Source organism: Pogoniulus pusillus, chromosome 4, assembly GCF_015220805.1.
Source record: "Pogoniulus pusillus isolate bPogPus1 chromosome 4, bPogPus1.pri, whole genome shotgun sequence".
Taxonomy (NCBI): domain Eukaryota; kingdom Metazoa; phylum Chordata; class Aves; order Piciformes; family Lybiidae; genus Pogoniulus; species Pogoniulus pusillus.
The window spans coordinates 46,794,686-46,819,875 of NC_087267.1; the positions used below are offsets into that span (position 1 = coordinate 46,794,686).

General features: G+C 53.6%; 1 protein-coding gene across 1 annotated transcript in view; it reads left to right on the forward strand.

The window, feature by feature from the left end:
* The window catches only part of FBH1 (F-box DNA helicase 1), a 34,521-nt gene extending 15,430 nt beyond the window's left edge, over nt 1-19,091 (forward strand). The window contains exons 10-22 of the mRNA XM_064142767.1: nt 133-301; nt 1,493-1,721; nt 2,480-2,567; nt 3,836-3,922; nt 5,462-5,598; nt 6,977-7,076; nt 7,880-8,001; nt 9,450-9,525; nt 10,956-11,153; nt 12,523-12,648; nt 14,241-14,347; nt 16,783-16,917; nt 18,883-19,091. Coding sequence (XP_063998837.1) covers nt 133-301; nt 1,493-1,721; nt 2,480-2,567; nt 3,836-3,922; nt 5,462-5,598; nt 6,977-7,076; nt 7,880-8,001; nt 9,450-9,525; nt 10,956-11,153; nt 12,523-12,648; nt 14,241-14,347; nt 16,783-16,917; nt 18,883-19,005 — 1,697 coding nt within the window. The 3' untranslated portion in view covers nt 19,006-19,091. The remainder of the gene's footprint in view (nt 1-132; nt 302-1,492; nt 1,722-2,479; nt 2,568-3,835; nt 3,923-5,461; nt 5,599-6,976; nt 7,077-7,879; nt 8,002-9,449; nt 9,526-10,955; nt 11,154-12,522; nt 12,649-14,240; nt 14,348-16,782; nt 16,918-18,882) is intronic.
* The last annotated feature ends 6,099 nt before the right edge of the window (nt 19,092-25,190 follow it).

Below are 25,190 nucleotides of genomic sequence, written 5' to 3' on the forward strand. Positions count from 1 at the left end.
TGAGTTGCATAGTCCTGCTGTGCAGTTAGGACAGCAGGAGGGGGAAGATAAAGCTAATGAGAAGCCTGTGGATTCATTCATTTATCCCCCCCACTCTGGATGCTTTGTTATCTACTTTCTTCTGTTCTTCAGGTACAGGGAAGACCTCCACCTTGGTCAAGTATGCAGAGAAGTTTGCTGATCTGAATTTCCTATATGTGACCTTTAACAAAGCTGCTGCAGACAGAGGGAAAAGAGTCTTCCCCAGAAATGTCACCTGCAAGACGTTCCACTCGTTAGCATTTGGAAGCGTTGGCAGACAGTGAGTGGGGATTTTAGAGTCCTTCCTCAAAGGGCAGCAGAGCCGGGAAGAGACAAGGCAGAAAGGGAGAGGCTGGGTTTGAGATAAGCCTCCAGGACTACAAGGTGCTGGAGCATGTCCAAACAAGGGCAACAAAGCTGGTGAAAGGTCTAGAGAAGAGGGAGAGTGATTGGCATTGGAATGGGCTGCCCGCAGGGGTGGGGGGGTGAGGGGTGGAGTGGCCGTGCCTGGAGGTGTTGAAGCAAAGCCTGGGTGAGGCACTTAGTGCCATGGTCTGGGTGATTGGGCAGGGCTGGGTGCTAGGTTGGCCTGGCTGAGCTTGGAGGTCTCTTCCAACCTGGTTGATTCTATGATTCTTTGTAAGGAGCAGCTGAGAGAACTGAGATTGTTCAACCTGAAGAAAAGGAGATTGAGGAGAGATCCTCTGGCTCTGTGTGGCTCTCTGAAAAGCACCTGGAGCCAGCTGGGGATCAGTCTTTTCCCCAGGAACAAGTAATAGGAGGGCAGACACTGGACTGTGTCCAGAGAAGGGCAATGAAGCTGGGGAGGGGCCTGGAGCACAGCCCTGTGAGGAGAGGCTGAGGGAGCTGGGGGTGTGCAGCCTGCAGCAGAGGAGGCTCAGGGCAGAGCTCATTGCTGTCTGCAACTCCCTGCAGGGAGGCTGTAGCCAGGTGGGGTTGGGCTCTGCTGCCAGGCAAGCAGCAACAGAAGAAGGGGACACAGCCTGAAGCTGTGGCAGGGGAGGTCTAGGCTGGATGTTAGGAGGAAGTTGTTGTCAGAGAGAGTGATTGGCATTGGAATGGGCTGCCCAGGGAGGTGGTGGAGTTGCTGTGCCTGGAGGTGTTGAAGCCAAGCCTGGCTGAGGCACTTAGTGCCATGGCCTGGTTGATTTGCTATGGCTGGGTGCTAGGTTGGCCTGGATGATCCTAGAGGTCTCTTCCAACCTGCTTGATTCTACAATTCTGTGATTCTATCTCTGGCTCAACTTTTCCTCTCCAAAACAAAGAAGTCTGTGCTTCCACCAGCAGCAATCTGTGCAGATTGGAAAGGGACTCCCAATACTGGGTCAAAGTGGGTGTATTAAACAGATCTACTGCAAGGGTTAGTGTGAAGAGCAGCAAGATTGAGCTTGCTGTGCCAGTCTGCTTTTCATGGGTGCTTTAACACGTCCCTCTTCTTTCTGTGGCACAGGTATAAAGACAAAGGCAAACTGAACTTCTCCAAGATGTCAGTTTACTCCATCAGCTTCCTCATCCGGTACCGGGAGGGGCAGTCTCTATTCATAAGAGCAAAAACAGTCTCCAAGACCCTGGAAAACTTTTTTGCCTCTCCAGATGAAGAGATTTGTGAAGAGCACACTCCAGTTTGGTTCAAAAATACTCATGGCAACATGAATCGTGTCAGTCCCCAGGAAAAGAAAGTGAGTATCTGACGTGGAGCCTGCTGGAGTCAGAGACTCAGTCAGGGTGGGAAGGGACCACAAGGAGCAGCCAGTTCCAACCCCCTGCCATGCCCAGGGACACCCTACCCTAGAGCAGGCTGCACACAGCCTCAGCCAGCCTGGCCTCAAACACCTCCAGCCATGGGGCCTCAACCACCTCCCTGGGCAACCCATTCCAGCCTCTCACCACTCTCCTGCTCGACAACTTCCTCCTCATGTCCAGTCTGAACCTACCCATTTTTGCTCCATTCCCTTCTTGTCCTGTCACTACTTGAACCTGACTTCCCTCACCACATCTACCCAGAGGAGTAGAGAAGGCTCCAGGGAGACCTTCTGGTGGCCTTTCAGTAGTTAAAGGGGCTGAGAAGAAGGCTGGGAACAGGCTTTTTACAGGGCCTGTTGTGACAGGGCAAAAGGTGATGGTTTTAAATTCAAAAGATGTAGATTTAGACTGGATAGAGGTCAGAAGTTCTTTGCTGTGAAGGTGGCAAGACCCTGGCCCAGTTTGCCCAGGGAAGTGGTAGATGCCTCATCTCTGGAACCACTCCAGCTCAGGTTGTTTGAGGCTCTGAGCAACCTGCTCAAGTTGCAGATGTCCCTGAGGACTACAGGGGGGGTTGGAGTAGATGACCTTTAGATGTCCCTTCCAACTCAACTCCTGTGAATCTGTGATCCTAGGTCTGTAGCTGGGTTGGTTTTCTGCTCAGTGATCCATCCAAACCCTTCTCTTTTCTCAGATCAATGTGGAAGAGGCAAAGGAGATCTGGCACAACATGAAGGATCTGAATGGAGATGCAGAGAGGAGATATAAGCTACCTTGTGATGGTAAGAGACCAGTGGTGTGAAATGCCTTTGGATCAAGAGCTGTAGTAGACAGCTAAATGGATTCATACCTCTTAGAATGGTTTTGGTTGGAAAAGACCTTTAAGATCATTGAGTCCAACCATCAACCTAACACCACCAGGGCCATTAGAGTCATAGAATCAGGCAGGGTTGGAAGGGACCTCAAGGGTCATTCAGCTCCAACCCCCCAACGCAGGCAGGGACACCTCCCACTAGAGCAGGTTGCTTAAGGCCTCATCCAACCTGGCCTTGAACACCTCCAGGGATGGCAACTCCACCACCTCCCTGGGCAGCCCATTCCAATGCCAATCACTCTCTCTGACAACAACTTCCTCCTAACACCCAGCCTAGACCTCCCCTGGCACAGCTTCAGGCTGTGTCCCCTTGTTCTGTTGCTGGCTGCCTGGCAGCAGAGCCCAACCCCACCTGGCTACAGCCTCCCTGCAGGCAGCTGCAGGCAGCAATCAGCTCTGCCCTGAGCCTCCTCTGCTGCAGGCTGCACCCCCCCAGCTCCCTCAGCCTCTCCTCACAGGGCTCTGCTCCAGGCCCCTCCGCAGCCTTGCTGCCCTGCTCCAAACACCTTCCAGCACCTCAGCATCTCTCTGCAATGGAGGAGCCCAGAACTGGACACAGCACTCCAGGGGTGGCCTGAGCAGTGCTGAGCACAGGGGCAGAAGAACCTCCCTTGTCCTGCTGCCCACACTGCTCCTGAGCCAGCCCAGGATGCCATTGGCTCTGCTGCCCACCTGGGCACTGCTGCCTCAGCTTCAGCTCCTCTCTGCCAGCACCCCCAGGGCCCTCTCTGCCTGGCTGCTCTCAGCCACTCTGGCCCCAGCCTGTAGCACTGCTTGGGGTTGTTGTGGCCAAAGTGCAGAGCCCTGCCCTTGGCCTTGTTCAGTCTCATCCCCTTGGCCTCTGCCCACCCATGCAGCCTGGCCAGGTCCCTCTGCAGGGCTCTCCTACTTTCCAGCAGAACTACACCTGCTCCTAGATTGGTGCCATCTGCAAACTTACTGCAGCTGGACTCAATCCCCTGGTCCAGATCATCAGTAAATATACCAACCAGGACTGTGCCCAGCACTGATCCCTGGGGGACACCACTGGTGCCAGCTGCCAACTGGATGTGAATTCCCAAGTGAAAAAGGAGGTCAGAAATGTTTCTTTACATTCAGAAAAGATCATGTTTTAAAGATCATAGTGGTTTGTGGGGAGAAAATGACCCTGCCACTGATGTGCCTTCTTTCTCCCAGGGTATTTGAAGCTTTGGCAGCTCAGCAAGCCTCAGCTCTCAGGATATGATGCCATTTTCGTGGATGAAGCTCAGGACTGCACTCCAGGTGAGTGGTGACAGGAGACAGAGGTGCAGCCTTCCTAAGCACTTCCCAGAGATGTTCTTGTGCCCAAAGGGGTGTGAGAAGTCACTTTTCAGCTCTAACACTGTAACTGCTGACCCTTTGCTTACTCATAGAACCTTGCAGATTCAGTAAGGCACTTTGGAAGTAGGCTAGAAGGTTACATCTCCAACAGCTTGAGGGGCTGCTTTCAGTTGCTTTGGACATCCTGACATGTTGTCCAGGCTCTTTTACTGCTGCTTTGCTGCTCACACAGGAAACCAGAACACCTATAAAACCAAGAACATGGTGTGTTTCCAAAGAGCTGAGCTATGAAACGTACCCAACAGCAGAGCTGCTCCATCCATGCATTCCCAAAGAGCTGAGCTATGAAATGTGCACAACAGCAGAGCTGCTCCACCCATGCATTCCCAAAGAGCTGAGCTATGAAATGTACCCAACAGCAGAGCTGCTCCATGCATGCATTCCCAAAGAGTTGAGCTATGAAATGTACCCAACAGCACAGCTGCTCCATGCATGCATTCCCAAAGAGTTGGAGGAGTCACTGTGCACACGTCCAGGTCACTGGGGATGGGTGGTGGGCTCACAAGGCTGGGGCCAGAGTGGCTGAGAGCAGCCAGGCAGAGAAGGACCTGGGGGTGCTGGGAGAGAACAGATGAAGCTGAGGCAGCAGTGCCCAGGTGGGCAGCAGAGCCAATGGCATCCTGGGCTGGCTCAGGAGCAGTGTGGGCAGCAGGACAAGGGAGGTTCTTGTGCCCCTGTGCTCAGCACTGCTCAGGCCACCCCTGGAGTGCTGTGTCCAGTTCTGGGCTCCTCAGTTCGAGAGATGTTGCAGTACTGAAAGTGTCCACAGGAGGGCGACAAAGCTGTGAGGGGCCTGGAGCAGAGCCCTGTGAGGAGAGGCTGAGGGAGCTGGGGGGGTGCAGCCTGCAGCAGAGGAGGCTCAGGGCAGAGCTGATTGCTGCCTGCAGCTGCCTGAAGGGAGGCTGTAGCCAGGTGGGGTTGGGCTCTGCTGCCAGGCAAGCAGCAACAGAAGAAGGGAACAGCCTGAAGCTGTGCCAGGGCAGGTGTAGGCTGGATGTTAGGAGGAAGTTGTTGTCATAGAGAGTGATTGGCATTGGAATGGGCTGCCCAGGGAGGTGGTGGAGTCTCTGTGGCTGGAAGTGTTGAAGCCAAGCCTGGATGAGGCACTTAGTGCCATGGGCTGGGTGCTTGGGCTGGGTGCTAGCTTGGCCTGGATGATCTTGGAGGTCTCTTCCAACCTGCTTGATTCTATGATTCTGTGCTAAGTGATAAGTGTGGGATTAAGATGCTGTGCAGCTCCAGACCATCTGACTGACAGAATGGGAGGACATTTGCAGAGCTCACAGCCAGCAGCACACTTGCTTTGCTCCACACCAACCTGTTGTCTCTCTGTCCAGCTGTGCTGCCCTCTTCTCAAGGGTCACCAGGCAAGAGATCTTATGCAGTTCACTCTCAGTTTGTGGGCAGGCTCCCACTTACTGCTCTGATGTTTTCCTGCAGCCATCATGGATATTGTGTGCTCACAGACCTGTGGCATCATCCTCGTGGGAGACCCTCACCAGCTGATCTACACCTTCCGAGGTGCCGTCAATACCTTCCACACACTGCCTCACACTCATGTCTACTTCCTCACCCAGGTAAGATCCCAGAATCACAGCATGCTGGGGGCTGGAAGAAACCTCTGGAGGTCATAGAATCATAGAATCAATCAGGTTGGAAGAGAGCTCCAAGATCATCCAGTCCAACTATCAAATCATCTAGTCCAAGCTCCCCTGCTAAAGCAAGGTCACCCAGAGTGTAGAATCATAGAATGGTTTAGGTTGGAAGGGACCTCAAGGATCAGCCAGTTCTGACACCTCCCACTAGAGCCTCATCCAACCTGGCCTTGAACACCTCCAGGGAGGTGGTGGAGCACCTGGATTCTGTGCTCCACCACCGCCCTGGGCAACCTGTGCCAGTGTCTCGCCACCCTCACTGCAAAGAACTCTTCCCTAACATCTAGTTTGAATCTCCTCTCTGCCACTTTAAACCCATTCCTCCTCATCCTGTCATGACAAGACCTTGTCAATAGTCCCCCCCCAGCCTGCCTGTAGCCCCCTTCAGATACTGGAAGGCCACTCTAAGGTCTCCTCCAAGCCTTCTCCAGGCTGCAGAGCCCCAACTCTTGTAGCCTGTCCTCAGAGCAGAGCTGCTGCAGCCCTCTGAGCATCTTGGTGGCCTCCTCTGGTCTGGCTCCAACACTTCCATGTCCTGCTTGTGCTGGGGGCTCCAGAACTGCCCCCAGGACTGCAGGTGGGGTGTGAGGAGAGCAGAGCCAAGGGGCAGAATCCCCTCCCTTGCCCTGTGCCCACACTGCTCTTGCTGCACCCAGCACAGGGTTGTGTCTGGGCTGCACTCACACTGCAGGCTCCTGTTGAGCTTTTCATCACCCCACACCCCAAGGGCCTTTTCCTCAGGGCTGCTCTCAGCCATTCCCCACCCAGCCTGGAGCTGTGCTTGGGATTGCACCCACCCAGGTGCAGCACCTTAACACTTGACCTTGTTGAATGCCATGAAGTTGGCCTGGGCACAGCTCTGCAGCCTGTCCAGGTGTTAGGTAACCTTGAGGAGCAACTTCCAGCCCTGTTACTCCAACAGTAACCAGCCCAGCCAAGTGAAGGACCTAGCTCCTTTCTCACCACCTCTAGCCCTTGTCCTGCTGAAGGACAGATGTGTCACATCACATTTACCTGGGAAAGAGCCTTTGCAGTGGCAGTTGTTGGTGGGGGGGAGAGGCTGGAAACCACATCTCACCCTGTATGCTAGTCCCATCTCACAGCACAGTTCCTGTCACCTTCAGTTGAAGACTGACAAGGATTTCTAGGAAGAGGTTGTGGAGCTTTGGGTCCTGTTTCTTTGAGAAATGCTGTCCAGAAGGTTGATGGGAATTGTAGAGTTCCATATATAGCAATACTTGTGTAGGTTCTAACAGGTTCCTCTTCTTTTCCTTCTGTTCCCTTCATATTTCCCATGTAGAGCTTCAGATTTGGTCCTGAAATAGCTTATGTTGGAGCAACCATTCTGGATGTCTGCAAGAAGATCAGGAATAAGACATTAGTGGGTGGAAACCAAAAGGGTAAGTTGTGTTGGTGCATCTCTTGGCTCAGGCAGCACTGCTCAGTGACAGGGAGTTACAGAGCTCCTGCATGATGGTACCAAACTGGGAGGAGTGGTTGGTATCCTAGAGCAGGCTGCACACAGCCTCAGCCAGCCTGGCCTCAAACACCTCCAGCCATGGGGCCTCAACCACCTCCCTGGGCAACCCATTCCAGCCTCTCACCACTCTCCTGCTCAACAACTTCCTCCTCACCTCCACTCTCACTCTCCCCACCTCCAGCTTTGCTCCATTCCCCCCACTCTTGGCATTCCATGACAGCCTCAAAAGTCCCTCCCCAGCTTTTTTGTAGCCCACTTCAGATCCTGGAAGGCCACGAGAAGGTTGGGCTGGATGATCTCAAAAGTCCATTCCAACCCCTACCATTCTATGAAATATCCTCCCAAATACCTCCAAATACCCTCCCCATCCACTTTCCCTATGGATCATATAATCAAGCAGGTTGGAAGAGACCTCCAAGCTCATCCAGTCCAACCTAGCACCCAGCCCTATCCAATCAACCAGACCATGGCACTAAGTGCCTCATCCAGACTCTGCTTGAACACTTGCTCTAGGGTAGGGTGTCCCTGGGCATGGCAGGGGGGTTGGCACTGGCTGCTCCTTGTGCTCCCTTCCAACCCTAACTGATTCTATGATTCTACCTCTTCCAACCCCTACCATGCTGATACTCTGGGATAATAAAAGAAGTGTCCAGGATTGATCTTATGAAGCTCTTTGAGTTGAGCTACTTTCTGCCTGCTCTAACTGTGCATTTCTTCCTGCAGGTGATGTCAGAGGCAGCATGGAAGGGAAGGTCACAGTCCTGTCACGTAGCAATTTCAACGTGTTTGAGAACGCTGTGAGGCTCACTGGGAGACAGAGAGTGATTAAGATACATGTGATTGGGGTAAGAGGAGGTTGTCCATGTGGCCAGTACCTCCCTCGGGAGGTTCTTGTGCCCCTGTGCTCAGCACTGCTCAGGCCACACCTTGAGTGCTGTGTCCAGTTCTGGGCTCCTCCATTGCAGAGAGATGTTGAGGTGCTGGAAGGTGTCCAGAGCAGGGCAGCAAGGCTGGGGAGGGGCCTGGAGCAGAGCCCTGTGAGGAGAGGCTGAGGGAGCTGGGGGTGTGCAGCCTGCAGAAAAGAAGGCTCAGAGCTGACCTCATTGCTGTCTACAACTACCTGCAGGGAGGCTGTAGCCAGGTGGGGTTGGGCTCTGCTGCCAGGCAAGCAGCAACAGAACAAGAGAACACAGTCTCAAGCTGTGGCAGGAGAGGTCTAGGCTGAATGATAGGAGGAAGTTGTTGGCAGAGAGAGTGATTGGCATTGGCTGTGCCAGTCCAACCTAGCACCCAGCCCTGGCCAATCAACCAGACCATGGCACTAAGTGCCCCAGCCAGGCTTGGCTTCAACACCTCCAGGCACAGCGACTCCACCACCTCCCTGGGCAACCCATTCCAATGCCAATCACTCTCTCTGCCAACAACTTCCTCCTAACATCCAGCCTAGACCTGCCCTGGCACAGCTTGAGACTCTGTCCCCTTGTCACTCTCTGCCTGGCTGCTCTCAGCCACTCTGGCCCCAGCCTGTAGCACTGCTTGGGGTTGTTGTGGCCAAAGTGCAGAACCCTGCACTTGACCTTGTTCTGTCTCATCCCATTGGCCTCTGCCCACCCATCCAGCCTGGCCAGGTCCCTCTGCAGGGCTCTGCTACCCTCCAACAGCTCCACAGCTGCTCCTAGCTTGGTGTCATCTGCAAACTTACTGCTGCTGGACTCAATCCCCTGGTCCAGATCATCAGTAAAGATATTGAACAGCACTGGGCCCAATGTGGCACCAGGGAGCTGTTTCAGTTCAAAAAGACCTCTCAGATCAAGTCCAACTATAATGTCCCTGCCCATGTGAAAGGTCCCTTCCAACTCAAACCACTCTGTGATTCTATAAAGCAAACCAGAGAGTGTCCTGTTCTCACTGCCCATCTGCAGGCTGCCCTGAGCAACCTGCTGTGGTTGAAGATCATGGAACCAGGGAATTGTTTCAGTTCAAAACCACCTCTAAGATCATCAAATCCAACTGTAGTGTCCCTGCCCACATGACAGGTCCCTTCCAACTCAAACCACTCTGTGATTCTATAAAGCAAACCAGAGAGTGTCCTGTTCTCACTGCCCATCTGCAGGTCACCCTGACCATGGCCTCTGTGCTACGTCTCCAGGGATTTCAGGAAACCAGCTCCACACCTTCTGCAGCTTTCCCTTATTCCCTCCCTCTTCACTCCAGTAACCATAGCTTATCTAGAGCCTTTGGTCAGCACCTTTCTATCTCCTGCATGTTGAAGATAAACTCTGGTCTGTTTCAGGGGCTTGTCCGTTTTGGCCTGAGCAGAATCCATGACATTTGGAAGCTCACTCAACCTGCAGAGGTGCGGCAAAAAGGTGAGTCTGGCCTCACCCTTCTTCTGGGGGAGACCTTCCACGCAGCAGGTTGGTGTAGTTTCTGGGTGGGTTGTTTGCTGTTGCCTCTGTTGAGAATGGTAGTGTCACAGGCTGTGCACTTTTGGCTGCTTTCAAGGGTCTACAATCACAGAATGAGAAAGGTTAGAAGGAAGCTCTGGAGATGCATCAAGTCTGACCCCGCTGCTAGAGCAGGTTCACCTAGAACAGGTTGCACAAGAAGGTGTCCAGGTGGGTGTTGAATTGCTTCAGAAAAGGAGACTCTACAGCCTCATAATTATCAGTTAAAAAGAGCAGACATCACGGAGAAATTCTTCTCCATGAGGGTGCTGAGGCCCTGGAACAGGTTGCTCAGGGAAGCTGTGGATGCCTCCTCCCTGGAAGTATTCAAGGTCAGGTTACTTGGGGCCTTGAGTAACTACTAGGAGATGTCCTTGCTCATGGCAGGGAGGTTGGAAGTAGATGATCTTTAAAGTTCCTTTCAACTCATAGAGTCAAGCAGGTTGGAAGAGACCTCCAAGCTCAGCTAGCCCAACCTAGCACCCAGCCCTGCCCAAGCACCCAGACCATGGCACTAAGTGCCCCAGCCAGGCTTGGCTTCAACACCTCCAGCCACAGCGACTCCAGCACCTCCCTGGGCAGCCCATTCCAATGCCAATCACTCTCTCTGACAACAACTTCCTAACAACATCCAGCCTAGACCTGCCCTGGCACAGCTTGAGACTGTGTCCCCTTCTTCTGTTGCTGCTTGCCTGGCAGCAGAGCCCAACTCCACCTGGCTACAGCCTCCCTGCAGGCAGCTGCAGGCAGCAATGAGCTCTGCCCTGAGCCTCCTCTGCTGCAGGCTGCACCCCCCCAGCTCCCTCAGCCTCTCCTCACAGGGCTCTGCTCCAGGCCCCTCACAGCTTTGTCGCCCTCCTGTGGACACCTTCCAGTACTGCAACATCTCTCGAATTGAGCAGCCCAGAACTGGACACAGCACTCCAGGGGTGGCCTGAGCAGTGCTGAGCACAGGGGCACAAGAACCTCCCTTGTCCTGCTGCCCACACTGCTCCTGAGCCAGCCCAGGATGCCATTGGCTCTGCTGCCCACCTGGGCACTGCTGCCTCAGCTTCATCTACTCTCCACCAGCATCCCCAGGGCCCTCTCTGCCTGGCTGCTCTCAGCCACTCTGGCCCCAGCCTGTGCTCCACCACCTCTTCTAGTGAGAGGTGTCCCTGTCTATGGCAGGGGATTGGAACTGGATAAGCTTTGAGATCCCTTCCAACCTAACCCATTCTGTGATTCTGTTTCTGGAGATCCCTTCCAACCTAAACCATTCTATGATCTGAGTTGGAGCTGAGAAGTGAAAAACACTGAAAGAGAAGTCCTGTTCTAGCTCAAACCAGGACAATCTGCTCCTTTCTTTTCAGCAAACCTTGTTATAAAGGACTCCTTCATCAAAAAATGGGAAGGAACTCGGGGATTCATTGGCTTGAAGGAATATGCAGAGCACATTGATGACAAAGACCTGGAAGTGAAGATTGCAATAGTGGAGAAATACAAAGAGCAGATCCCTGAGCTGGTGCAGAAGATTGAGAGCAGCCATGTGTCACAGGAAACCATGGCAGGTAAAGCCAAGTTGTGTCTTGGATGTTCAGGTCTGATTTCAATCCAGCTTCACTGCTGAACCCACCTCGTGCTGCAAAAGTTTGGGTCAAGTCAGTCTTTAGGTAGCAAAGAAGTTTGGGTCAAGTTGGTCTTTTAGGTAGGAAAGAAGTTTGGGTCAAGTCAGTCTTTAGGTAGCAAAGAAGTTTGGGTCAAGTTGGTCTTTTAGGTAGGAAAGAGTTTGGGTCAAGTCAGTCTTTAGGTAGCAAAGAAGTTTGGGTCATGTCAATCTTTAGGTAGGAAAGAAGTTTGGGTCATGTCAATCTTTAGGTAGGAAAGAAGTTTGGGTCATGTCAATCTTTAGGTAGGAAAGAGTTTGGGTCAAGTCAGTCTTTAGGTAGGAAAGAGGTTTAGGTCAAGTCAGTTTTTAGGTAGGAAAGAAGTTTGGATCAAGTTGGTAGGTAGGAAAGAAGTTTGGGTCAAGTCAGTCTTTAGGTAGCAAAGACGTTTGGGTCAAGTTCCTCTTTTAGGTGGGAAAGAAGTTTGGGCCAAATTGGTCTCTTAGGTAGCAAAGAAGTTTGGGTCAAGTCAGATTTTAGGTAGGAAAGAAGTTTGAGTCAAGTTCCTCTTTTATGTGGGAAAGAAGTTTGGGTTAAGTCAGACTTTAGGAAAGAAGTTTAGGTCAAGTCAGACTTTAGTTAGGAAAGAAGTTTGGGTCAAGTTCCTCTTCTGGGTGGGAAAGAAGTTTGGGACAAGTCAGACTTTAGTTAGGAAAGAAGTTTGGGTCAAGTTGGTCTTTGAGGTAGGAAAGAAGTTGAACAGCAGCTTTTGGGCTACATCTCAGACCTCAGGGCAATAAAATCTGGACCTTGGGCTACATCTTGGACCTCTGCTGGAGCTCACAGTAAATCTGCCAGCAAAGGATTGATGAATAATGATTTTGCTAGAGGCAAATAAACTTTTGGACACAGTGTTGGAAAGCTCTAGGATGGGGAGACCTTGTTGGAGTCTTTCAGAACTTAAAAAGGGCCTAGAAGAAAGCTGGGGACAATCTTTTTAGCAGGGTCTGTCATGACAGGACAAGGGGTGATGGAAACTAAAAGAGAGAGATTTAGAGTAGGAGGAAGGAAGAAAATCTTTACTGTGAAGCAAATTGGCCAGAGAGGTTGTAGAAGACCCTTCCAGGGAAGCATTCCAGGTCAGGTTGTTCAGGGCTCTGAACAACCTTCTCTAGTTGCAGATGTTGGGCTGCAGGGGGGTTGGACTAGATGACCATGAAAGGTTCCTTCCAACCCAATTCTATGACTATAAGACTCTTGAAATTCAATATGCCACTGTTACTGCCATGCCTGATCTTCTGTCCTTCTTGTCCCTCATGGGCAATGGTCACAGATTATGTGATAGGAACAGTCCACCAAGCCAAGGGCCTGGAGTTTGATACAGTGCTGATTGCAGATGACTTTGTGAAAGTCCCAGGTCTCAGTGGTGATCTCCAGAGAAGGACTAACTTCAGTATTGGTAAGTGAATGGCACTGTGCTGAGGGTCCCCATCCTGATCCAAAAGGAGGTGTTCTGCTGGTGTTCATCCTGTGAGCTTCTGCTTCTCGGTGGTGCCAAGGGCCACTGGTTGTCCAAGTGATTATGGATCCTAAGGTCTCCTTCACAGCAAGATAGGGGCAGGGGAATAGTGCTGCAGCTGAGCTTGCAGCCATCTAGCAAGAAAGACCAGCTCCACAGTTGGATAAGACTTAGGTGGCAAAGTTCTGCTTTGGAAGAGCCAGTCTCTTCCCAGTGAGCAGAGAGGAGCTTGTGAAATGAATCCAGGGAGTGAGAAACTCCTCCAGTACCAAATCTATGCCCAAGAGGCAGGAAAACACCTAGTGCTGAGCTGCTTCTCCTGGCCCAGAGAGTGGTGGTGAATGGTGCCACATGCAGCTGGCAGCTGGCACCAGGGGTGTGCCCCGGGGATCAGTGCTGGGCACAGTCCTGGTCAGTATCTTCAGTGATGATCTGGACCAGGAGATGGAAGTTCAGCATCAGTAAGTCTGCAGATGGCACCAAGATAGGAGCAGTGTGGAGCTGTTGGAGGGTAGCAGAGCCCTGCAGAGGGACCTGACCAGGCTGCATGGGTGGGCAGAGGCCAAGGGAATGAGATTGAACAAGGTCAAGTGCAGGGCTCTGCACTTTGGCCACAACAACCCCAAGCAGCACTACAGGCTGGGGCCAAAGTGGCTGAGAGCAGCCAGGCAGAGAGGGCCCTGGGGTTGCTGGCAGAGAGGAGCTGAAGCTGAGGCAGCAGTGCCCAGGTGGGCAGCAGAGCCAATGGCATCCTGGGCTGGCTCAGGAGCAGTGTGGGCAGCAGGACAAGGGAGGTTCTTGTGCCCCTGTGCTCAGCACTGCTCAGGCCACCCCTGGAGTGCTGTGTCCAGTTCTGGGCTCCTCCATTGCAGAGATGTTGCAGTACTGGAAGGTGTCCACAGGAGGGCGACAAAGCTGTGAGGGGCCTGGAGCAGAGCCCTGTGAGGAGAGGCTGAGGGAGCTGGGGGGGTGCAGCCTGCAGCAGAGGAGGCTCAGGGCAGAGCTCATTGCTGCCTGCAGCTGCCTGCAGGGAGGCTGTAGCCAGGTGGGGTTGGGCTCTTGCAGCAACAGAAGCAGGGGACAGAGTCTCAAGTTGTGGCAGGGGAGGTCTAGGCTGGATGTTAGGAGGAAGTTGTTGTCATAGAGAGTGATTGGCATTGGAATGGGCTGCCCAGGGAGGTAGTGGAGTCACCGTCCTTAGAGGTGTTGAAGCCAAGCCTGGCTGGGGCACTTAGTGCCATGGTCTGGTTGATTGGCCAGGTCGGGGTGCTAGGTTGGCCTGGATGATCTTGGAGGTCTCTTCCACCCTGCTTGATTCTATGGTTCTGTGATTCAGGTGGGATGAGGCAGGAGCTGTTGGTGGGGTCAGGAGCTGCACAGCAAGCACAGCAGGGTGCTGCATTGCTTTGCTGCTCTGCAAGCTTGTGTTCTTCCAGAGTAGTGTCCTTCCAGAAGTACTAGCTGAAGCTTTAGAAGAATGACAGAAGTGTTCACTCTGCTTCTCTGACAAGATGATGTTTCCTCCAACCTAGACATGTACCCTGAGGATGAGTGGAACCTGCTCTATGTAGCAGTCACTCGGGCAAAGAAGTATTTGCTCATGTCTCAGTCCTTGGAACAGCTTTTAGCCTTGGCTGGGGTAAGTGAAGCCTTCCCAAGGTAAGCAGATCTCCAAATGGGGCAACTTAAGGCCCTGATGCTTGCAGTTCCTCAGCTGTGATGTGTGAGCACCCCAGAGGCAGAGAAGCCAGACAGGCAGGGCAAACTCCACTGTGCCCTTAGGATTCACAGTCTCAGTGCAGCTCTGCAAGTTGATTGGCCAGGGCTGGGTGCTAGGTTGGACTGGATGAGCTTGGAGGTCTCTGCCAACCTGGTTGATTCTACGGTTCTGAGTGATGACATCTTGGGCAGGATGAGCTGCTGGCAGTTTAAAAGGTGCTGACTAAAGAGGCAGCACCCCACTGCTCACCAAAGCTGCTCATGCCTGGAGCTTGCAGAGGGGTGGGGGTGTGGTGGAGAAACATAGTAAGATTTACCCTGATCCTAAGATTCATTCCAGGTTGGCTGAGCAATTTGGTCTCTCTCCATGGCAGTGGGGTTGGAGCTAGATGATCTTTAAGGTCTCTTCCAATCCAAAGCATTCTGTGATTCTGAGCATGGAGTGCCCTGGCTTGTGTTGGCTTAGGCCAGAAGAGCTGAAGTCACATTTTCCCCTCAGTTCATGCTCCTCCTCACCCTGATGTCAGTAGCAAGACACAAGGTTGTTGTGGGGTTTCTCACAACTCCTGCATTTGGCTCTTGTCTTAGAATCACAGAACAGCTTTGGTTGGGAAAGACCTTTAAGGTCATCAAGTCCAACCATTCTCTAACTGCTGAGGCTGGTCCTAAACTACATCCCTCAGCAACACATCTCTGCAGCTTTTCAACACCTCCAGGGATGGAGATTCAAACTATCTCCTTGGGCAGCTTCTTCCACTGTTTGAGAACCCTTTTGGTGTAGAAGTTTCTTCTAGCATCCAATCTACACCTCCCCTGGTACAACTTCAGGCCAATTCCTCATGTCCTGTCTCTTGTTCCTTGGGAAAAGAGACCAACCCCCACCTGGCTCCAGCCTCCTTCCAGGGAGCTGTGGAGAGCCAAAAGGTCTCCCCTCAACCTCCTTTTCTGCAGGTTGAACAACCCCAGCTCCCTCAGCTGTTCCTCACCAGACCTGTTCTCCAAACCCTTCACCAGCTTCATTGCCCTTCTCTGGACCCACTCTGACACCTCAATGTCCTTCTTGCACTGAGGGCCCCAAAACTGAGCACTGGACTCAACATGTGGCCTGCCCAGTGCTGAGTACAGGGGGACAATCTCTGCCTGATCCTGCTCATCCAGTCCTCCACAGCTCCTGGTTTCTTATCTCAGTGCAAGTCTGCAGGGTCCCTTTTCTCTATCTTGCAGTGGTTCCCAGCTCTTACTTCACTTCCTTCCTCAGCACCTTCAACAAGTTTGCTGCCCACACCAAGCTGTGTGCTGCAGCAGCCAGGCTGCAGGGCAGGGATGCCCTCCAGAGGGACCTGGACAGGCTGCAGAAGTGGGCACAAGCCAACCTCAGGAGGTTCAACAAGACCAAGGGCAAGGTCCTGCAGCTGGGTCAGGGCAATGCCAAGCACCAGTCCAGGCTGGGCAGTGCCAGGCTGGAGAGAAGCCCTGAGGAGAGGCACTTGGGGGTGCTGCTGGAGGAGAAGCTCAGCAGGAGCCAGCAGTGTGCACTTGCAGCCCAGAAAGCCAAGCAGAGCCTGGGCTGCAGCAGCAGCAGTGTGGTCAGCAGGGCCAGGGAGGGGATTCTGCCCCTCTGCTCTGCTCTGCTCTGCTGAGACCCCAGCTGGAGTCCTGCATCCAGCTCTGGAGCCCCTGGGACAAGAGGGCTGTGGAGATGCTGGAGAGTGTCCAGAGCAGGGCCAGGAGGATGCTCAGAGGCTGCAGCAGCTCTGCTGTGAGCACAGCCTGAAAGAGTTGGGGCTGTGCAGGCTGCAGCAGAGGAGGCTCCCAGGTGACCTTCTTGTGGCCTTCCAGGATCTGAAGGGGGCTACAAGAAAGCTGGGGAGGGACTTTTGAGGCTGTGAGGGAGTGGCAGGCCTGGGGGGAATGGAGCAGAGCTGGAGGTGGGGAGAGTGAGGCTGGAGGTGAGGAGGAAGTTGTTGAGCAGGAGAGTGGTGAGAGGCTGGAATGGGTTGCCCAGGGAGGTGGTTGAGGCCCCATGGCTGGAGGTGTTTGAGGCCAGGCTGGCTGAGGCTGTGTGCAGCCTGCTCTAGGGTAGGGTGTCCCTGGGCATGGCAGGGGGTTGGAACTGGCTGATTCTTGTGCTCCCTTCCAACCCTGACTGATTCTCATGAGCTGCTGCTAGCTGCTGCCTGATTCTTACTGTCCCTGGGAGTTTGGGGTGGGGTTTTGGGTTTCTTTTAATGAACACAAGTTCATCCTGTTGCAAGTCACTTCCCAGGGGGTGAAAACAAACAAAAGGATGAACCAACCTGTCCCAGCATCTCAGCTCCTTCTGAGTCCTGTTTCTTTGTTTCCCTTGTTCCTTAGGAGCATTTCCTTCGGGTGGAGCTGATGAGTGAGGCGGTGAAGGATGGGGGCAGCATCGTTTGTTCTGTCCCACAGTGTAAGGCAGCAGTGCAGCCCAGCTCCAGACTGGTGGTGAAGAAGCTCCCTCTGATCCATGTAGGTCCTCTCTCTGGGTCTTTGTCATGATGTTTCTCCATCAGGAGCCTTCATGAGCTGCTCTGGTTGCTGATGGGGTGGCTGTGCTCTGACTCTTCTGAGCTGGCACACCAAGGAGGGACAACTTCAGCTTCAGTGCAAGTGAGCAGAGAATATCCCACAGCAGGATCTCACTGTCCATAGCTCCCCAGCTTATGCAGCTCACTGGGAGTCACTTCCCAACCACAGGACTTGGTTGCAGTTCCCACAGATCCACTCAAGCCTTAACCTTCTGAGACTCACTGTGCTCACAGCTGGGCCTCCAACGCTGTGGAGGTTTTAGAATCAGTTATTTAGGTTGAGAAAGGTCTTTAAGATTGAGTCCAACTCTTAGCCCAGTACTGCCAGGCCACCACTAAACCTCAGCACCACATCTCTATGGCTTTGAAACCCCTCCAGGGACAGGGACTCTACTGTTGCCCTGGGCAGACTGTTCCAGGGCTTGACAACCCTTTCCAGGAAGAAATTGTTCTTCATGTCTGACCTCAGCTTCCCCAGGTGCAACTTGAGGTCATTTCCTCTTCCTCTTTCACCTCTTCTCAGACTCACTGTGCTCACAGCTGGGCCTCCAACACTGTGGAGATTTTAGAATCATAGAGTTATTTAGGTTGGGAAAGGTCTTTGAGTCCATCTCTTAGCCCAGCACTGTCAAATCACCACTAAACCATGGCCCTCAGCACCACATCTCTATGGCTTTAAACCCCTCCAGGGACAGGGACTCTACTGCTGCCCTGGGCAGACTGTTCCAGGGCTTGACAACCCTTTCCAGGAAGAAATAGTTCCTCATGTCTGACCTCAGCTTCCCTAGGTGCAACTTGAGGTCATTTCCTCTTCCCCTTTCACTTGTTCCTTGGGATAGGAGACCAACCCAACCTTTCTCCATCCTCCTTTCAGGGAGTTGTGGAGAGCCTGAAGATCTCCCCTCAGTCTCCTTTTCTGGAGGCTAAGTAGTGGAGTCCCCATCCCTGGTGGGGTTTCAAAGCCACAGAGATGTGGTGCTGAGGTTTAGTGGTGACCTGGCAGTGTTGGGCTAAGAGTTGGACTCAATCTTAAAGGCCTTTTCCAACCTAAATCATTCTATGGTTCTAAAATCTCCACAGTGCCCTCAGCTGCTCCTCACCAGACCTCTTCTCCAGACCCCTCTCTAGCTTAGTTGCTGTTCTCTGGCCCTGCTCAATGTCCTGATAGCATCAGCACCCCAGATCTTTGTGTCACATCCCATATCTGACTGCTGGAGCCCCTGCCAAGGCCATGGAACATCTGTCTGGGGTTAGCAAAGCACCTCCCATCCCAGTGACAATCTTTTGGGTCCAGTCTCAGCTTTGATCCCAGCTTCTGGCTCTGGGATGGAGCCTTGTCCAGAGGGTGCAGTGAAGACAAAGCTCCTCTAGTAAGTACACAGTAAATCTGGTGGAGCTCCACATCCACAGCCAGAGATAGTAGGTGGCTGCAAGCCATCAGGAGATGACACCAGCACTGAGATGGACAAAGCCTTAACCTTCCCCAGCAGTGGACATTAGGGAGAAGTTCTTTGCCATGAGGGTGGTGGGACACTGAAACAGGTTGCCTGTGGAGGTGGTGGAGGGCCCACCTCTGACCTGGAGACATTCAAGGTCACTTGATGGGGCTCTGAGCAACCTGATCTAGTTGAAGATGTCTCTGCTGACTGCAGAGCAAGGGGTTGAACTAGCTGTCCCTTCGGGGTCCTTTCCACCTCCATGCATTCTGTGATCCTGTGAGAGACCAGCACAGGGAACACTTTGGCTGCTGCAGCTGTCCAAACTGTCCCACAAGGCACCTCCCTGCAAGGGAGGTGGCAAGAGATGCTTTGGGCACCTCATTGCTTTCTTCCCTGGATGTCATTGGGTTATGTCTGAAGCTTCCTCAACCTTCCTCTTCTCTCCTGTCTCTTTTCCCCCACCACAGAGCAATGGCAGCAAGGACACTGGTGGCTACCTCTGCCACGCTTGCACTCAGCAGCACTTTGGCTCTCTGGCACCTCTCACGTTTGTCCCAGCTCTTCAGGAACAGCCCAACCAGCACTCATGAACTTCTCCAGCTCCTCAGAGCCCTGTCTCTGCACCTTAGAGCCATCCCATGTGTGGGACAAGGCCTTCTGTCACATCCCAGGTGCAAAACGGGGGGGATGTTGAAGCAAGATTTCAGACCAGCTCCAGGAGGAACGCTGCAGGTGTGAGATGTTTCCTTCAGCTCTGCTTTGCCCTCCAGGAGTTGGTCAACCTGGCATGGCTGCACAGCAGAATATGCACTGGATAAAATGTATCACACAGGATGGCTTCTGAGCATTACCCCTCTGCTACCTCTGTCATCAGGAAAACACCTCCAGAGACCCAGCTGCCAGTATATCCCTTGTGGGATATCCATCATGTCATGCCTCGGTGAAGTCCCTCAAGTCCACCAGAAGAAGAGGAAGAGTGAGGAGGAAAAACACCTCCAGAGCAACACTTTATTCTTAGAAGAAGGCCTTTTCCCTGCCAGCCCTGGGAGGAAGTTGTTCATCTCACCCTACCTAATTAGTTTTCCTTACTTGCAGCCCAGGGGTTTCCCAGGCTCTCATTTCCCTTCTCCTTGCAGCACACCATTAAGAGAAGCAGAGGCAGCTTCTGAAGACCTGCTTTGGATTCAGCTAACTCAGAGACAAACTGCAGAGCTTCCTGAATGCTGAAATTAAATTTGCCATGACAAAGAAAAAGCCTCAGTGCTTCCTCTCCTCTCAGGGTGTATCTGGTTGGAAGAGACCTCAAAGATCATCCAGTCCAACTTTCACCACTAAACTATGGCCCTAAGTGCCAGGTCCACGCATTGGATGAACATCTCCAGGGGCAGTGACTCCTCCACTGCCTTGGGCAGACCATTCCAGTGTTTGACAACCCTTTCAGTGAAGAAGTATTTCCTCATATCCAGCCAGATCCTCCACTGGCACTGCTGGAAACCATCTCCTCTAGCTCTGTCTCTTGCCACCAAGAAGAGGCTGCTCCCTTCTCGCTCCAACATCCCTTCAGGGAGCTCTAGAGAGTGATGAGGTCTCCCTCAAGCCTTCTCTTCACCAGACTGAACGACCCCAGCTCCCTCAGCCCCTCCTCAACAGGAGCCAGCAGTGTGCACTTGCAGCCCAGAAAGCCAAGCAGAGCCTGGGCTGCAGCAGCAGCAGTGTGGCCAGCAGGGCCAGGGAGGGGATTCTGCCCCTCTGCTCTGCTCTGCTGAGACCCCAGCTGGAGTCCTGCATCCAGCTCTGGAGCCCCTGGGACAAGAGGGCTGTGGAGATGCTGGAGAGTGTCCAGAGCAGGACCTTGTTCAATCGCATCCCATTGCCCTCTGCCCACCCATCCAGCCTGGCCAGGTCCCTCTGCAGGGCTCTCCTACCCTCCAACAGCTCCACATCTGCTCCTAGCTTGGAAGGGACCTCTAAAGATCACCTAGTCCAAGCCCTCCCTGCAGTAAGCAGAGACATCCTGAACCAGATCAGGTTGCCCAGGGCCCTGTCAAGCCTCACCTTGACCATCTCATAGGATGGGGCTTCAACCACCTCCCTGGGGAGCCCATTCCAAAGTCTGCCCTCCAGAAGTCCATGGATGCAGCTGTACTGACTGCTCTCCTATCTTCACTGTGAACTGAACACTCCACCACCTGATGGTGCCTTCATCCAGGATGGCCTCTAACCTTTACATCTCCTACTAATCCTTCTCTGCTTGCAGGTCCAGCAGAGAGCCATCCCTTGCTGCCTTATCCACAGCTGTTAGGAAGTTATCTTCCACATACTCCAAGAACCTCTGGGGCTGCTTCCTGCTGTATTGTAACTCCTCTGCCCTTGTTTCCTCTCCTCCCCTCTTCCTTCTCCACCTCTCAGATGTTATCTTGGATTGTTTTTCCCAGCCTTGTTGGCAGCAGTGGTGCAGGGAATAGAGTGTTCTTGGAAATCATGTGGTGGCTTACACTCTCCATTTGAAGGCATTCTGCATGTACCTGAGCCTGTGCCAGGCAAAGATCAAAACTGAAACTGATTTCCAAAGAGATTTGCTCCTGGACGTGGCCCCAAAGCCATGAGCTATCCCTGCTGAGGCTCTGAAGTGACCTAATTGTGGCCTTCCAGGGTCTGAAGGGGGCTACAAAAAAGCTGGGGAGGGACTTTTGAGGCTGTCAGGGAGTGGCAGGAGTGGGGGGAATGGAGCAAAGCTGGAGGTGGGGAGAGTGAGGCTGGAGGTGAGGAGGAAGTTGTTGAGCAGGAGAGTGGTGAGAGGCTGGAATGGGTTGCCCAGGGAGGTGGTTGAGGCTCCATGGCTGGAGGTGTTTGAGGCCAGGCTGGCTGAGGCTGTGTGCAGCCTGCTCTAGGGTAGGGTGTCCCTGGGCATGGCGGGGGGTTGGCACTGGCTGCTCCTTGTGCTCCCTTCCAACCCTGCCTGATTCTATGATTCTAGAGCTCTCTGCATCCTGCTGATTTCCATTAGTCACTGAGCTGCTGCAGGGACTTTCCTTTTGCTTTCAAAGCACCAACTCCAGAAAAAACTTTTCCACTCACCTCAGTGCATGCAGAGTGTTCATCCAACACTTGGACACTGGATATAACCTGAAAGCTCATCATAGCCATCAGACCAGGCACCTTCAGCCACCCCTTCTGGCCTCACCAGAAGGTGAGGAACGCTGTGGGGTGTCCCAACTATCCAGTGATGTGTTGAGGAGAGGCAGTACCACAGCCAGAAGGTTTGATCTGTCACACATCCAAAGTGCTGATCCCTCCACCTCCAGTGGTCCAGAACAGTGGTACAAATGGGAGGAGAAGACACAACAGCAAGGAGAGGAAGTGGAATTTGAATTAGTGCCATGGTCTGGTTGATTGGCCAGGGCTGGGTGCTAGGTTAGGCTGGCTGAGCTTGGAGGTCTCTTCCAACCTGGCTGCTTCTGTGATGATTCCATGATTCCTGGTTTCCATCTGACTGCTGGAAAGCCTTTTGCCATCCAGCTGAGCCAAACGATCCATGACAGCACATCTCACTTGGCCTCCAGAAGATGGCATTGCTGCAGAGGTGGATTTCATCCCAACCCAGCTTCACTCTGTCCTCTCCACCATCACAAGGAGCCAGCGTGCATCGTGTGCATCATTTTCTGTCCGCTCTGGACGCTGCCAGCATTGACCCCAAGTGCTGCAGCAAGGAGGAGCAGCTCGATGCTGTCCAGCTGGTGATGGACCAAGAGGAAGCATGACAAGGAAAATACTTCCTGGGTTGTGCTCCTTTGCTCTTTGCTGGTGTCCATAGTGGAATTGCTCCTGCTCCTGGTCCCCATACCAGCAGCACCTGGAGCCAGCGCCAAAAGTGCCTCTGAAGGATCTCTGAGCTGCATACGAGGGCTGAGCTCTGAGACGGCAGCAGGGTGGTGGTGAGACTCTGCTGCAGCTGTAGGTTCTCCAGGGAATGGCTGAAAGAGGGCACCAAGAGGGTGAGGACCTGGTGGAGATGCTTGCCTGGCTCCCTTTCTCCCCATCTGCTGTAAGCAGAGCTGCAGTCTGATTTGGAGCTGGGGGAGTTGGGGGACAGTTCTGGGGCAGAGCAGCTTTAGGGATTGGTGTCCAGTGGACCCAACTCTGTCTTGCTCCTGGCCAGGGAACAGGTGCTACTTGGGGCAGGCCAGCTCAGCATCACACTCAGCACCCACATCCCATCCCCTTGCACCCCAAACATCCTCAGCTGGGGCAGCCAGCACCCATCTCCCTCCCTGCTGACCACCAGCACCCAGATGACCACCTCCTCCCAGTTCTGTCTCCCACCAGAGGACACCCACCACCTCCACACCATCCCAGGGTACTCAGAGAGCTCACTCACCCATCCTTTGGCCACACAGAGGGACACCCACGCAGCTTTGGGGTACTGGAGCAGTCTCATCCATAGGAGTCACTTGTTCATGCTGGGGAGAGCAGCCACATGTCCCCTGGAGCAAGGATGCTCCACACAGAGGGTGGCTGGGGACCAGGACATCTTCTACCACAGGCCGCTGCGGCTCGGAGAGGCATCCTTCTTTCCATCCAAGCCCTGAGCATCCTCTGGGATGGGACTGGGTGCAATGAGATGCCCAGTGCTGTGTGCTCAGCCATTGGGGACAGGTGGGACCATCTCCATCTCCTCGTCCTCAGCAGCAGAAGGAACCATGGGGATGGTCCTCCCTACTGGTGTGAAGTCCTGCCCCACATGCCTGGAGAGAGGAGAGGGGAAGGGAGGGGAGAGGAGAGGGGAGGGGAGGGGCAAGGAGAGGAGGAGAGGGGAGAGGAGAGGGAAGAGGAGGGGAGGGAGGGGAGGAGAGGAGGGGAGGGAGGGGAGGAGAGGAGCATCAGCACTATCCCAAGGCCTTTCTCCAGCTTTCAGGAAAGCCAGAAGCTGAGGACAGCTCATCAGCAAGGTGTACAGACCTCATGGGGCTCAGCACACTTACATTCTCGTCCTCCAGCAGCAGCAGGCCACAATGCCAGCAGCCATCAACACTGCAAGCCCTGCAAGAGAAAGGTAGTGACCAATGAGCATCTTCCCACCTGTGACCTGGGGCAGGGCCCAGATCAAGCAAAATGGCTCCACGAAAAGCAAAACCCATCCTCCTCTTCTCACCCTAACAAGACATTTGGGTCCTTCATCATTCCTTCTTCATAGATACTGCTCTCAGCTGTGGCATAAACCTCCCACAGCCCCAGGGAAGGCATTTAAGTTAAAAACCCATACAATCACAGAATCAGTGAGGGTTGGAAGGGAGCACAAGGAGCAGCCAGTTCCAACCCCCCTGCCATGCCCAGGGACACCCTACCCTAGAGCAGGCTGCACACAGTCTCAGCCAGCCTGGCCTCAAACACCTCCAGCCAGGGAGGGAGCAGCCACAACTTCCCTGGGCAACTTGTGCCAGGGAGACTAAGCCCAGGTTTGCCAAAATGAAGTACTGCCTCCCTGAACTTACCAATGGAAGAGGCCACAGCCTTGGTGGAAACTAGAAAAGAAGAGAAGAAAGGAGATATTTTTTAGCTGTAAAGCCAAAAGATGGGGAAAAGCTGGGAGGAGCCTCATGAAAAATGAGGCTGGCAAAAAGGGAAGGGAAAAGCATGGACTGGAAAAGAGCTTTTGCTGGTTGGCCCCAGCCCCATCGGTGAGCTGTCTCCCTGACCTGCAGCATGGTCCTTGGGGGAGGTGGGCAGCAGGGTTGTCCCCACAGATGTCCTCAGTGTGGATGTGTCTGGTGGTGTTGGCAGCTGTGGTGGCACAGATGTCTTTGGTGATGGCCCATCGGGTTCTGGCAGCCTGGGTGTGGCTGCTGCAGAAGGGCTGGAGGTTGGGCTGGCATCACTGGTTCCTGCTGGGGGAGATGGTGTGAAACCTTTCCACTGAAGGCTGTGGTCAGGCTTGCTGCAGGCAGTGCCATTTGGTCTGGTTCTCAGCCTCGTGGTCTTTTCAGGAAGGTGGAGGCAGGCACCACACAGCTAATCCAGCAGCCAGGAGGTGCCTTGAGTGGCACAAACGAGTCAGCCACTGACATAGCTTGGTTCTGGTCTCCACAGAAGCAGAGGCTGGCAGAGGATGGAGGGAACCTCTGGAGATTATCCACTCCACCCCCCACTGCTAAAGCAGGGGCACCCACAGCAGCCTATCCAGGATCACAACAGCCAGGTAGGGTTGGAAGCTCTCAGCTCAAGGAGACTTCACAGCCTCTCTGTGCAGCCTGCTCCAGGGCTCCACCACCCTCACAGCAAAGAAGTCTTTCCCCATGTTCAGATGGAACCTCCTGGGTTCCAGTTTGTGCTTGTTGTCCCTTGTCCTGTCATTGGCCACCACTGACAAGAGTGCATCCTCTTGCCCCCCACCCATAAGCCCTTGCTGAGCACTGAGCAGATCCCCTCTCAGGCTGCTCTTCCCTAGGCTCAACAGCCCCAGGGCTCTCAGCCTTCCCTCCTCACAGAGATGCTCCAGGCCCCTCAGCATCCTCCCAGCCTCCACTGGACTCTCTCCAGTAGTTCCCTGTCTCTCTTGAGCTGGGGAGCCCAGAACTGCACCCAGCACTCCAGCTGTGGCCTGACTAGGGCAGAGCAGAGAGGAAGAACTTCCTTCAACCTGCTGGCCACACTCTTCTTCATGCACCCACAGGAAAGCATTTGCTTTCCTGGCCATGGGGGCACACTGCTGACTCATAGGCAACCTTCTCATGTTGACCCCAAACCACCACCACCCGTGGGCTGCACTTGCCCCTTG